At 51.5% G+C, this 14,323-nt stretch overlaps 1 protein-coding gene across 3 annotated transcripts in view; it reads right to left on the bottom strand.

The window, feature by feature from the left end:
- Positions 1–14,323, bottom strand: part of Ranbp3 (RAN binding protein 3) — a 35,412-nt gene that overhangs the window by 15,115 nt on the left and 5,974 nt on the right. For 2 of the 3 annotated variants that reach the window (XM_031347074.1, XM_031347073.1), the window contains exons 2-3: positions 9,307–9,362; positions 3,221–3,421 (exon numbers count right to left, since the gene is read on the bottom strand). In XM_031347074.1, the coding sequence (XP_031202934.1) occupies positions 3,221–3,421; positions 9,307–9,362 (257 nt within the window). The remainder of the gene's footprint in view (positions 1–3,220; positions 3,422–9,306; positions 9,363–14,323) is intronic. The other variant, XM_031347076.1, reaches the window with a different exon arrangement.

Raw genomic sequence — 14,323 nt, 5'->3', positions numbered from 1 at the left:
AGAACACCAGCAGAGACCCTCCTGCTGTGGACCCTGGACCATTTTTCCCATAAATGGCCAGAGAGCCAGCACTTTGGCTCACAGGTCCCATCTCCTCACTTTTGCTTATAATCCTGTAACAATGTAAACATTGGCTCAGCTCAGGAGTTGCAACCAGGTAGTGGGCTGGAGCCTGCAGCAATGAGCCCAGAAAGGGTGAATATTTACTCAATGACACACAGTAAATCTCTAGCAGACTAGCACCCTGACCTAGGCACTCTCCTCAGTACAGGCTCACAGCTTGCTTCTTTGCCAAGATAAGCAAGCCCATCTCTCTCCATCCTGGAGCTGTTCTCTCATTCACAGAATAGGAACAGTGATGGTCCCCAGACAGGTCCCCACTCCCACCCCGAGGCCTTGTCACTGGGACAAACCCAGGCTCTACTATCCACATGATGGCAGATCTCTTGGGGGGTTGCAGAGGATACCAGGAAAAGGGTCCTGAGCCCAGGGCTCAGTGACTCTACAGCATGTGGGGTCACATCTGATCCAAAGCTGCCCCAGGAGGCTCAGCTGCTCCTCAGTCCGGCCTTGGGATGACCACAGGCCCTCTGAGAGCTGCCCACAGGATCATGGAGGGGCCGCCTGCCTAAGGACACACACAAGACTGTCCTGGAGGAAACAGTCATCTGTAGTGAATCTTCAGGACGGACTGAGTGGAAGGAGGCTGCTGCTTCTCAGGGGCCCAGTGGCTCTTGCCACCAAAGGCAGAAGGAGAAGGTCTGTTGTGGAAGAATCCCTATCACCTTGGCCCCATGGCTGTATCAGCACAGCTCCAGACATCCTCACATGTCATGGCCACCTTGTTGCTGCTCAGCTTCATCAAGGGAGCAGGTTCTTAGGATCCACGTGGGACGTCACTGGGAGTGCATGTGGGGACGAAAGTTTCCCAGGAGAAGCAGCAGTCCCACTGCTTCAAGGACAAGGACACACCGAGAAACACAGGTTGCCTGAGGTATCCATCTCACTAACCAGGGATCCAAGGAGAAAGGTCAGGCCAGCATTCCAACGGATCCTTGGATAGATGGAAGAGGCTCACAGAGTGATCCTTACCCACAGTTTCGGACTGGCTCAGTTCTGCCAGCAAGGGGCACAGGAACCACAGAGGTGGGAGGTGGAAACAAGATGATTATGAGTTCAAAGCCAGCCTGAGCTACTTAAGACCCTGCCTCAGAAAAATCCTAAAACAAAGTATGAACCTAGCTGATCTTGGCAGAAGTGCTGGGATGAGAAGCACACAGGTACTTCTGTGTGCTATGAAGTGGCCAACTGACAATAAAAGAGGCCGCCCCGAAGGCTGGAGAGATGGTTCAGTGGTCAAGGGCACTTGTTGCTCTTCTACAGGACAGAGCACCTACACGATGCTACTCACAACCACCTGTACCCTCAGTTTCAGGAGCATCTGGCCTCTGGCCTGCCTGGCCACAGAACTGACATGCACATCTCCCACACGTGTACACGCAACTAAAAATTATATACACATTTTATTAATTACATATATTTAAGTTAAGTAAATATATATAAAAAGAGATGCCACCCTCAAGAACATAAACAGTCGCCCTCAAGGCTGGCATCACCCCAAGGGCTGTGGGCAATGTGGGGGCTCAGGTGCGTATGGGGTGCTGCACAGCATGGTCTATCCACAACCTCCAGCACAGCAGGCTGCCTTAGGCTCTCACCCAATACACCCTGGAAGTGTGGCGTGGAGTACAGACAGACTGGGGTGATGGAGGATCTACTCGGCAGCCAAGTGGCTCTCTGAACTGAGACTTAGGGCACAGCAGATAAAAGCCCATTCTGCAACACAGGGACTGGTGAGCTCAGCCTGGTGTTCCCAGGATCAGATGTCACTCAACTGCATTTACAGCCCAATTCATCCAAGTTATAGTGCATCTATGCAATGAGCCAGCTACAAGACTACTTTTGGCAGACAGCCCAACTTCCGCACTGAGAGCCCCATGCCAGCCCAGTGGCTCAGTGCTGTCACCAAATGGTATGATAGTGCTGTTCCGCCACTGTGAAGCAGGGATGGGGATGACCTCCAGCTCCCCTTATCTGGAGGTCTCTTTCCCTGGCTGATCTGGAGGCTATATTGCTCAGGCTTATAGCCGACGAGAATCAAGACACAAGGCTTTATGGGCTCAGTTTGCCACACAGGATACTGGTTCTGGAGGGCAGCTACTGTCATGAGAGCTCTAGGATGAACTCGCCCTGTGGCTCAGCCTAGAAGCCAACACCTTCAGAGCCTTGCACTCAACCAGGCTATTCTCTCAGCCAGAGCCTCTGTACAGAGGCAAGAGGTGTCTGGATACAGTTCACAAGGATTATCTGCCCAGAGCAAAAACAGAGCACCCTGATTCACATGGCTTCTATTGTCACCTTACTCTTTTGCAGTACAGAGGAGGAATCCCCACAGCCCCTGGCACACCTTAAAAATCTTGCATCTTTCCCCTCACAGCCTGAATCCCCAAATGACAGGGCAGGACCCCAGCCTCACCCTGGGCAAAGCTTCTCCTAGCATGACTCAGTGTTGGGAACTGGGGCTGGTGTGAAGGGAGGGGCCACTCAAGCCTACAGAGGATGCAGGCAGAGCCTGGCTGTGCTATCAACACATACTATGTCTGGCTCTTTATGTAGGTTAGGTGCTGGGAATTTGAACTCAAGTCCTTCTGGTTTCACAGCAAATGTTCTTAATTCACTGAGCACCCACCTCTGTAGCCCTCACTTAGCTAGCAGTAACGCAGAGACATTTGCTGCACTGAGGTATAATCTACCCACTGACGCCTTCCTGTGCTAGGATGGACAGGTGCTTCCCCTCCTCCTGCTTCATTTCAGCTCAAACTCAGAGTCTCCAGAGCCCCTGGGTTCCCAAGACCCTGACCTTTGCCACTCAGATGCAGGAGGAGAGAAGTGGGAGGAAGCTGGTTAGGTCAGGAAGGGCCTGGAAGGCAGTGCTGCCCAGGTCCTCTTGGGGCCCCTCCCATCTCCCAGGAAGCAGATGCCATCAATCACTGTGTAGAGACAAGAAGGGGCTCGGTGGCTCTGTCTGGTCAGTGGCATAACTACAGTGGGCCAAGTAAGTCCTTGCTGCCCCCTCCCAGATGCCTCACGCGGTCTTGGGGCTGAAGAGACAGGGACTCAGGCCAGGGAATGGAGTGCAGGGTGGGCTGTGGGCACTTACCCCTGCCAGTTCTCGCACACAAGGAGGCTGGGCTGCAGGAGCGGGGGGCGGAGGAGAGCTGGTGGAAGCGCTAGCAGGGGCGGAAGGGTCTAAGGCATGCTCCCCAATGGATTTGGGGTACCCTGCATCAGGGCAGGGTGCCTCGGCCTCCCCCCGAGGCTCCTCTCCCGACTCCGGCAAGTCTCTGTGCTCTGTGGAGGACTGGGGGGCAAAAAAGACAATTTTCCTTCAATGTACACAAAAGGCCACACTGTAGGGAAGGGTGAGGGTTAAGTGTCAGGGGTTGTATGTGGTGTGGCCCTTGGGGACAAGACACGCCACTGGAGAAGGGGTGGGGCCCTGTCCCTCCTCTGCCTTTCTGCATAGGGCTCTCAGGCAAGTAGGGTCTAAACTTCCTTTTCAGAACTGCTCTCAGCCACTCCAGCTAGATACTAAAGTGCTGTCAGTGGACACATCAGTGACAGGAGGGCCAGGACACCCACAGATTTTTGGCCTCTGGTTTTCCCAGGCTCACCCCACACACCCTGGGTGCGGGCTTATTTGGAAAAGGGCAAAGGATGAAAAGCTAACATCCAGCAGCCTTTGCAGTAGGCCGAGCACCTGTTGCCCTAACTCTTTCTCAGAGGTGATGTCCTGCCACAGTGGCCCAGGGCCCCAAACCCCGTGGCACTGTCCACCAATTGTTCTCAGCCCGTAACTAAAATGGCTGTGGCTGCCTGCCAGAGAGGAAGGAAACGTCTCAAGGGTGTGACTTGCCCACAGGGCTGTGCTGTGATTTGAGTCTTGATGCCCAGGTCACCTTGAGTCCTGTGATCCAGGGGCCCTCTTGTCTCAGCCTCCCCGGTGGCTGGGACGCAGGGCTGTGTCACCAGACGTGGCATGGGTGCTACTTTGAAACATGACCCCCATCAAAAGAAAATACAACAAACGCAGAGCCCTGTGGAAAGAAACGGCTCCATCAAAGCTCCTTCAAGGCCGGCTGTAGTGGAGCAAACCTGCGATCCCAGCACTCGGCAGGCAGAGGCAGGAGGACCTCGAGATCCAGGCCAGTCTAGGCGATGTAGTGAGACCCTGGCCCAGAGGAGCGGAAAAAGCTTACAAAGCTTCTACACAGGTCACTTCTTGCCTCGATCTCAGCATCAAAGGACACCATCAGCTTCCTAGGTCACAGTGGCCACCATCAGCACCCACTGCTACTGTTAAGAGTAAAATTTAACCCCTTGTTGGGAGTGGGAGCCAGGATCAGCTGACTGGAGTCACACAGAGGGTGTATACAGTGGGCTCTCAGGGGCCAAGAACAAAGACAAGGAAGGAGGATGTTCTGCCTCTGTCTTCCATTACTGAACTACACCAATGCCAGCCTGCTACCTAATTCTGGCCCTGTTGTCCCCAGGAGCAACCACACTAAAAAGCCAAATGGTCCAGATGCCATATCAACCATGAGCACAGATGCAGGGGACAGCTTGTCATCTGCCCAGGGAGGACCAGATGGCCAAAGCCAGTGATGGGGCTGAGCAGCATTGATTTCTGAGAGCTATTCCTAAGGTGTTGCGACAGCTGTGTCCTGTCACTGACAAAATACAGCAAGCACAGAGAAGGAGAAGCAGCTACCTCACAGGCACACAGAGTGATGGCCTCATACCCACACCACACAGAGAACATCCCTAGGGCATGGGGGTGGACAAGGGTAAGAGGACCCTGTGCTGCCAATCTGGCCACCAGTATTCAGGTGTCTAAAGTCTGAGTCCATGGGGGTACATACCTGTCACCCCAGCACTTAGAAGTGTGAACCCAACCAGGCAGTGTGGCATATGCCTTTAATCCTAGCACTTGGGAGGCAAAGGCAGGTGGATTTCTGAGTTCGAATCCAGCCTGGTCTACAGAGTGAGTTCCAGGACAAGCAGGGCTACACAGAGAAACCCTGTCGAGGAGGAGGAGGAGGAGGAGGAGGAGGAAGAGGAAGAGGAAGAGGAAGAGGAGGAAGAGAAGGAGGAGGAGGAGGAAGAAGAAGAAGAGGAGGAGGAGGAGGAGGAGGAGGAGGAGGAGGAGGAGGAAGGGGAGGCGGCAGCAGCGGCAGTAGAGTAGCAATAATAGTAGTGTATGAACCCCAGCCTGGGCTACAAATCAAGACTATGTCAAAATAAAATAAAACAAAATAATCTGGTCTGTGGCTCCACTGTAGAACACATGCCTCACATGTAGAAGGTCCTGGGTTCCACCCCTAGATCCCATGCCAGCTTCCCACTTAGGAGGTAAAGGCAGGAGACCAGGAGGTCAAGGCTAACTGGGATACAAAGTGAGCTCAAGGACAGCTTGAGCTATAAAAGACTGTCTTAAAAATAACGACCAACAGGCTAGAGAGATGACTCAAAGAAAACTGGCTGTTCTAGAAGACCCACCCGGGTTTGATTCTCAGTACCTACGTAGCAGCTCACAACTATTTAGAATTCCAGTTCCAAAGGACTCAAGACCCTCTTCTGACCTGCTTGAATACCAGTCAAGCACAGGGTGCAAATATATGTGCAGGCAAAACACCCACATACCTAAAATAAATTACTAAAAACAATGACCACCCAGCTAACTGAATCAGTAGACATGAGACTGTTTTTGCTGTTTTTTTCAAGACAGGGTTTCTCTGTGTAGCCCTGACTGTCCTGGAAATCACTGTAGACCAGGCTGGCCTCAAACTCAGAGATCCACCTGCTTCTGCCTCCCAAGTGCTGGGATTAAAGGTGTGCACCACCACAACCTGGCTATGAGACTCTCTAATTCCAAGCATGAGATTTCTAACTCAAAAATTAATAAATAAGGAGCTGGAGAGATGACTCAGCATTTAAGAGCACAGACTGTTCTTCCCGAAGTCCTAAGTTTAATTCCTAAAGACAGCTACATCATACTCTTATATACATAAAATAAATAAATCTTTAAAAAATTTACTAAATAACTGGGTGGTGGTGGTACATGCCTTTAATCCCAGCACCTGGGAGGCAGAGGCAGGCGGATTTCTGAGTTCGGAGGCCAGCCTGGTCTTCAGAGTGAGTTCCAGGACAGCCAGGGCTACACAGAGAAACCCTGTCTCAAAAAAACCAAATAAATAAATAAATAAATAAATAGGCATGGTTGTGCGAGCAGAGACTGAGTAAGCGGAGTTGACCAGAGTGAGCAGAGGTTCTAAATTCAATTCCCAACAACCATATGAAGGCTCACAACTGTCTATACAGCTACAGTGTACTCATATACATAAAATAAATATATCTTTAAAAAAAAATGAGAGGAACAAATACCAATAAAATAAACAGGAGTGGGTAGACTCCCTGGTCAGGCAACACAGAAGGTGGCAACCTGTCACCCTGGGCTACACAAGAGAACTGGCCACTCACCACTGCATAGCTGCTGATGCACCTGTCATGGGAGGTGAAGGCTGGCAACTGAGCCACTTGCTCTCTTCCAATCCTGCACTACTGTCTAGTACATCCTGTTTTACATAGACCAAGTAGCCCAGGCTGGCCCGATTCTTGCAGTCCTTCTGCACACACTGGAGTTTCACTATTCAACCGTGACTAGCCTTGAACTCACAGAGATCCATCAGCCTCTGCCTCCGATGCTGGGATTAAAGGGTATGTATTACCATGCCCAGCCTCAGTACTGTCTTTTCTGAGGATTTGAGAATTTTCAAAATAAAACTGAAAATATAACAAAACCGACGGAGGAAGAGGGAAACAGACTCCTGAGAGAAGCCTTGCTGGTCCTGTCTAGGGACAGAGGGACACTGGTCTCACATTCTGTCGGTGATATTGCCTGTTTGCTTCACAGACAGGGTTCTGACCCAGGGCCTCTCCTCGCAGAGAGGTCGAAGAGACTCATGGCAACAGAGCTGCTGCCACAAAGATTTGGCAGTAAGTTTGCTTCAGAGACGTTAAATCAGGAGAGGAGCTAAGCTAAAAGGCTTATGTCTTCTACAAACCCCAAAGATAAACAGTAGGTACCAAGGACGGTTAGAGATAAGCAGACACCATGCCAGGTGATGAGCATTTGTTCACAAGACTGAAAACCATCTCCCAGGAACACACCTCTGATAGGCACCCACAGCCAATGCTAAGTCCTGGGTCTCTTCTGGAGAAGAGCAAAACTCAATAAGGAAGGCAAGATGACCTGGGTAACAACATAGTGTACTGAAGAAGTGATTCTGGCAAATCTGCCCACGTGCCCAGATGTGCAGTCTCATGTCTCTGTTTTAAATTGTTCAAAGTGTAACCCGGGGTCAGGACCTGAAAGAGATGGCATCCTGTGTGGAAAGCACGAGCCTAAGCTACAACTTAGGAAGTCTCTATCTGAGCCACACTCCTCTTTGGGCAGTACTGGAGCCAGACAAGTTCTACTAAAGAGCCATCTGTTCATTAACTCAATTGTGCACAGGGATTCCTAACAGGAAGGTATATTGTATGTAACAACAGCATCCACATCAGGTGGCTCACAACCACCTCTAACTCCATCTAGTCCTGGGAATCAACATTCTCCTCTGGCCTCCACAGGCACCCGCACACATGTGGTATAGATATGCTTACATACAAAGGAAGGAAGGGCCTTCACTGTGTAGCCCAAGCTGGCCTGTAGCTATCACTTCTGCCTGGTGGTCACACTGCAGAAAACAGCACTTTGGTAAGCCCATGACTTTGGAAAGAATAGGTGGTACTCTTGGAGAAGCTGAACCCAAACCAATGATGTCATGTGACCCCCAAGGTCTGACACTGGTGGGTGTGCTCATACTTGGCAAGGTCCCTAGCACCCCCCCCCCCAGAGCTGTACCCTGCTGGCAGGCTTGTGGCAATTCCCACTGGGACCTTCCTTCTGTGTATGGAGCCCTGGGCAATGGCATTCAAACCTCTGAGCCACCAAGCTGCCCCAGTACAACAGCCCTGCTGTGGGTCTGCCCACAAAGCAGCAGAGGGGCTGCTGGGGACTGTGTGGGGGTTTCAATACAACCAACTAAAGCTGCCTAATGACTACAGGGAGGCCTAGGAAAGTCTAGATATTACCCAACACTAGAGAGAAACAACCGAGACAGACCTGACACATGACTCTGACTCCTACCAAAGACAGAGGATGCCAGGGTAGAACTGTCAACTAGGTAGGGGACAGAAGTCCACATGGTGGCATACTGGAAACCACTCAGTCACCATAACCAACCTGCAGCTTCCTGTGGTCTCCAGGTTTCAGCAAAAGATATAAATGGAGAGCCAAGCGGCTCAACACCACCACTCAGGTAGTGTCACCCTGGCAGGCATGGGGATGGAGTGGACAGTGGCTTCCTTCACCTAAGTAGGCATATGCATACCCGTGCACGCACACGCACGCACACTAACTACAGCAGTGGTGGCGACCATCTGGCCAACAGCAGCCCCTAGCTGATTACCCAAATGCCAAATACTGCCAGCCTCCCAACAAGATACAAATGCACAGGATTCACAAAGGTTGGGAGCCCTGCCACCAGCAGCCACTGTCTTCTGATGTGTCCAGGAGGGGACAGGTGATGGCCTTGAGAAAAATAGTCAAGACAGTGGCACCCTGGACTGTTGCCTCTCCATACCTAATAAGGGCCAAACATGGCACCCCCTAGACATACAGCACATGGCTTCTGGGACAATATGCCCTCCAAGAGGGAGGAGTCAGCTCCACAGACAAGGAAGAGGGGCAGAAACAGTAAGCAGATTATTCCAGATGTAGTGACATACACTGGCTGGGACACAGTCTCCTAAGACACTCTCCTAGGGTGCTTGACATAGAATGGGGGTTGTGTGCTAAGTTTATGCTCCATGAACCCTAAAATGTGCATAATTCTTGCCAGTCTAGAATTCACCAACCTCTCTCCTTCCTGAAGTCCCTCCCTTCCTCAGTCCTTCTGCCCTGGCTTTCCCAGGATGGGAGACAATTCTAAGTCACATTACTGGGATGTGAGACCATCAAGAGCTGATGTTCTGGTTCAAGGTAAAGTTCAGAGGCCCCATCAGCCTGGCCTTCAATGGCTTGTTAGGTGACAGAGCAAACTAGAGGAAGGTATGTATTCAGAGTACGCAGTGGTCCCTTACCTTCTGTCCTTTGTCCTTCTGAAACACAAAGACAGACGGTGCGACGGCAGGTTTTTCTGAAAAAAGAAACATCAATGTTTGCTGAACACTGCATGTGAATGGTCAACATGGCTCTTTTGTTTCTGTCAGCTAGACACCCTAATGTAGTATGCCAATGAGTGCCCACAGATAGCTGACAACACTTATATATGCAACACACACAAAAACAGATTAAAAAGCAGCTCAGAACACAAGCTGACATCCAAGCTGCTCAGAGAAGGCATCAGGGAGCACACCAGTGGCACAGTCCCGTCCTTTTCTACAAGCACAGTACTGGGTTCAGGATTCAGGAGAAGGGTGTGAGAAGATGCAGGGTGCAAGACACCAGAGCACCATATGACTCCTGACTAAAAGCTGAGTACCAATTGGTTTTGTTGCTGCTATTTTGTTTTTGAGCAGGCTAGCCGCATTCGAAAAGATGCCTCCCAAATTCTGGGATTAGAGGTGTACAGCACCTGCCTGCCTGGCAAGCAGCTGGCCCTCACACTTCTGTTCGAAAGACAACACCCCTAGAAACCCAAACAACCTGGCTTCCACAGGTGCTGATTAAACAGGACTTCAGCAGCACTGACATGATGTGCTGCCCAGAGGCAAACAATGTCAGGTTCTGCATCTGATGGGACAGGATGTGTACCAGTAGTGCCTTCATGGCTGTGCTAACTCCCATTAGCACCATATGCCCCTGAGGTTGAGTAGGAAGAGGCCTGGACATTTATGAGGCACAATGCCAAAAACAGCCACAGTGCCTGAGATGGCAGATGTGCACAAATCCACACTCAGCACATGTGGGGAGGACCCGGGAAGAAAAGGACCACAGGGTAACCATTTGAGAGCAGGCTTGAGGAGGGACACAAATATCAAGGCCGTGACCACACGGACAATACCCACTCACCTCTAAACCCACTCCTGGAGAAGCAGGACACTGAACTTGACCTGGGCAGCCTGCTGACAGTGATACTTTCACTACTTCAGTCCCCACTGCCCTGTGCTCCTGTGAGCACCTGTGTTCATCCACCTTATAGACCAAGCTGACATCCAAGCACCGCCAGAAAATAACACACCAGGCTCATGGCTCCTGTAGCTACAGCTAATACAAATGATGGCAAGGAAAGAGGCGAGACTGGGCAGAGGAGCAGCTCACCACACAGAGTCTGTGCCAATTCCCCAGAGCCCTGTCAGCACGTCTGGGCCCAAGCTTAGCAGCTGGACCAGTGCTCATCCACAGCTCTGCCTCTGCACCCGGCATCAGTGAAATATGTAAGAAGCCAGTACTTTGGCCATCTTGGTCCTTTTCCATCCAACCCTGGCCCTAGGGTTGCTGAGGATAGCGCCTGAGTCCAGGGGACACTACCTCATAAATATACGGCTGGGACTATGTAAAGACGCTTTCCCCCCCCTGCTAGGACTGCCTGGCCACCTGTCAACTCCTGGGACTTACTAGGCAACTACAGAGTGAGGCTGGAGCCTTAGTCCCTAGGTCCTGTGTGGGGCTGACCAGCCTCAGATGTTGGTCGGGCCAGTCAATGGTGCCTGCTGCTGAAGCCAGCATGGGACTGCAGCCTAGGGAAGCCATTCCTTCCTTCCCGCAGAGGCAGCCCCAACACAGCCCCTTACTATGATGGGTATGTGTCCCCTAAAGAACAGATTGGATCAAATAAGCCGCAGAGAGCAGCATCAGACAAGAACAGCTGTAGAAAACCAAGAGGCATGTTCAGCTGGGGACAGAAGCAGCCAGACAGGTGACATCAATGCAGACCAGAGCCGCCTTGGCCTAGGTCTCACTTGGAACCTTCCAGACCTTCCTTTCTTGCAGTCACCATGGCCCGAGGTGTGGCAGATACCTAAAGCCACCTTGCTTCCAAGTTAGTAGGGCATAAGATCCACCAGGAGGATGGGCTGGCTGCCTTGTATCATGGCTCACTTCTGTGGCCAACATGCAGACAGTGTCTTCAACTTGCATCAGCAAAGGGACACCAAGACAAGTTCCCAAATGGTCTGTGGCCAACATGTCAACCAAAGTATGATACCTAAAATCCACCCACTCTCTAAGCAGGGCACATGGTTCCATGAGTAGAGCACCCACCTAGCATGTGCATAGCCCAGGGATCCATCCCCAATACCGCAGAAACCACATGTAGTGGTACATGCACTTGCACCTGCACCCCTAACTAGCACTGGGAAGGTAGAGACAGAGGATCAGGAGTTCAAGATGACTACATGACATATGAGACTACCTCAAAAACAAACAGGGCTGGCGAGATGGCTCAGCAGGGTGAGATGCTTGGTGCCAACTGCAAAAATTAACTGGACTGTGGAACCCATATGGTAGAAGACCTGTCCTGAAGGTTATCATAAGTACAAACAAAAACAGAAGGTGCTAGAGAGCCACTCAGCCGTTGAGCACAGTTCCTGCTCTTGCAGAATACCTGGGTTTAATTCCCAGAACCCACATCAGGTGGCTCATACCAGAGGACCTGACACCTTCTTCAGGACTCCACCAACACCATAGTCATGTATACCAACTCACACATGTAATTAAACTTTAAAAAAAGAAAACACTCCACTTCATAAACATGACCCCATGTAACCCGATAGATATTTACTAACTGCTGTGTACCAGAACTAAAGTGGGTGACAGTGCAGGCTATAGCTCGGCTGCTCTCCTCTCCAGGGTAGCACACAAGGGATGGACAGAGGCCAGGGCAGGAGAGGAGGGTGCAGGAACAGGAACCCCAAGGGTGGGGACAGGAGTGAGCCTTGAATTCACTGACCTACACAGCGCTTCACAGATGTTACAGGCATAGCCCTCCCAGCAAACAGCTGCCAGCTCCATGGGCTCATCTGAACTGTTTCTCAGACTCATGTACATGCTCACTACTAACACACTGCATAAGAGGCGGCAGGGCAGTGGCTAGAGCCTCACCTGAGCATATGGAACAACAAAGTAGCTGTTGTCTAACCCCCAGGACAAACACCTGGGAGGAACTTTGGGGCCTGAGTCCACCAAAGCAGGGCAAAGACAGGAGGAATGGGGAATGGCGAAAGGAGCTCATATCTCATAGATGCCTCCTCACTTGCCAGACAGCCATCACAACTGATCAGTCACCAAAGGGCTCTCGGCACCATGTCAGCAAGGTGCCTCCATCTCCTTATCAGAGGACACCATTGGTAAATATTCCTCCAGCACCCTAGGCCCTGGGTCAGCCACTTTAATCCAGTGAGGACAGTGACAAATGCCAGCTGTCAGTTGCCGTGAGAACAATCTGCACTGAGCAGAGGCAAACCCTTGCTGTACAAGTCTCCACTTGTTATCACTGGTCCCCTGTGAGCTCCATGGTGGGGAATGAGGAGGCTTCTGGTCTATGTGTCTCAGGCCTCCTGGCCCTGACAGACAGGGTGGCACCTGGAAGCATCTTCCTGCGACACTTCTCTGAAAGTTCATAGCTGGCCTGATAGAGGAATTGGAGGAGGCACTGCTTGGGTAAGCATGCCATATGTTTTCTACAATAGTTCGCCCTATACCCCAGTTCCTACAATAGGGGGACAGCACTCCACCTGTAGCCGACACATAAAGCACCTGTCATTCTCACTTGTGTTTAATGCCATTTTCCTACTGTGGCCAGGTACGGAGTGTCCAGGAGGTCTTGGCCACAGGGGTGCCCTACTCCTCAGCACTACTCATAGCAGCTAAAGACCAGCCTCTGAAGGGAGGGAGATCAGCTCCTCCACCCTGCTGTCCCTACAGCCCAGGAAGAGTCTACTCACGCTAAGTCTGGCAAAATCCCAGTGAGCTCATAAAAGGGAAGTGATATAGAGTCCCTCAGTGGAACAAATGCAGAAAATCCAGTGGCCCGACATGGACACAGTGAAGTGGAATCAAGGAGAGGCTGGTGGAGAAAGTAGCCCAGCTGGAAGGAAATCTGAGGCCCCAGAACACACAGCGCTGGGCGGCCGCCCGAGATTGGCAGTGAGAGTGTGGGTGCATTCAAGGCCTCAGCCATGCGGATCCTGGTGACTCCGAAACAGGGAAGGGTAAATAAGAGCTGTGTTCAAGTGCTTAAGGACATAGTGACCTACTGCAGGCTCCAAGGCAGTGTCAGTTCCTGTCACTGCAGTCACATCCAAGACCACATGACAAATCACTGAGGACGTCTGGAAGTGTGGGTCATGCACAAAGAGACAGCTGCTACCCTTCAGGTGACCAACAAGGATATGCCTGAAGCAATGCTTGGTGACTGGCAATTCCAGAGGTCCCTGAGACAGATTCTGAGGGAAGACAAGATGAGCCGAGAACCAGTAGGTGCCAGGACCCAGGTCACCAGTAGGGATGAGGTCTCAGCTAACTAGGGAAGCCAGAATCAATGGAGGGGAACATTCTCACTGAAGTCACTCGAGCCTAAAATATAGAAGGCACTGTGGTGACCAGTGCCAGGAGGTGGGAGGGGCTGCACTTCCTGTCACCCAACACTGACAAAATTACCAGTAGCCATGGTACTGAAAAGGAGGGCAGGCCACCTCACTCAGCTGGGAGGCAGCTGCCCCTCACAGTGTGACTCCATCAACTCATTGCCATGCGAGGCAGCCCACGGCACTTACTGGGCATGCCGGATGGGGAATGAGGAGGACCATCACTCACAAAGCACAGGACCAGAGTGCAACCAACCCCAAGCACCAGCACATGCAAAATCAGCAACCCCATCTTAACATCATGGGAAGAAGAGGTCAGGTCCCTGCCCATACTAGGCACCTGATCACACTTGACTGGGGCAGATGGCATCACCCAATAGAGCCCAGCTTCTGGATCTCTGGATATCTCTCTCTCTCTCTCTCTCTCTCTCTCTCTCTCTCTCTCTCTCTCTCTCTCTCTCTCTCTCTCTCTCTGGGGCAGATGGCATCACCCAATAGAGCCCAGCTTCTGGATCTCTCTCTGGATCTCTCTCTGGATCTCTCTCTCTCTCTCTCTCTCTCTCTCTCTCTC

Source organism: Mastomys coucha, unplaced genomic scaffold (genome assembly GCF_008632895.1).
Source record: "Mastomys coucha isolate ucsf_1 unplaced genomic scaffold, UCSF_Mcou_1 pScaffold3, whole genome shotgun sequence".
Taxonomy (NCBI): Eukaryota; Metazoa; Chordata; class Mammalia; order Rodentia; family Muridae; genus Mastomys; species Mastomys coucha.
Note: the sequence above shows the minus strand (reverse complement) of the source record. Positions and strands in the feature narration are given on the sequence as shown.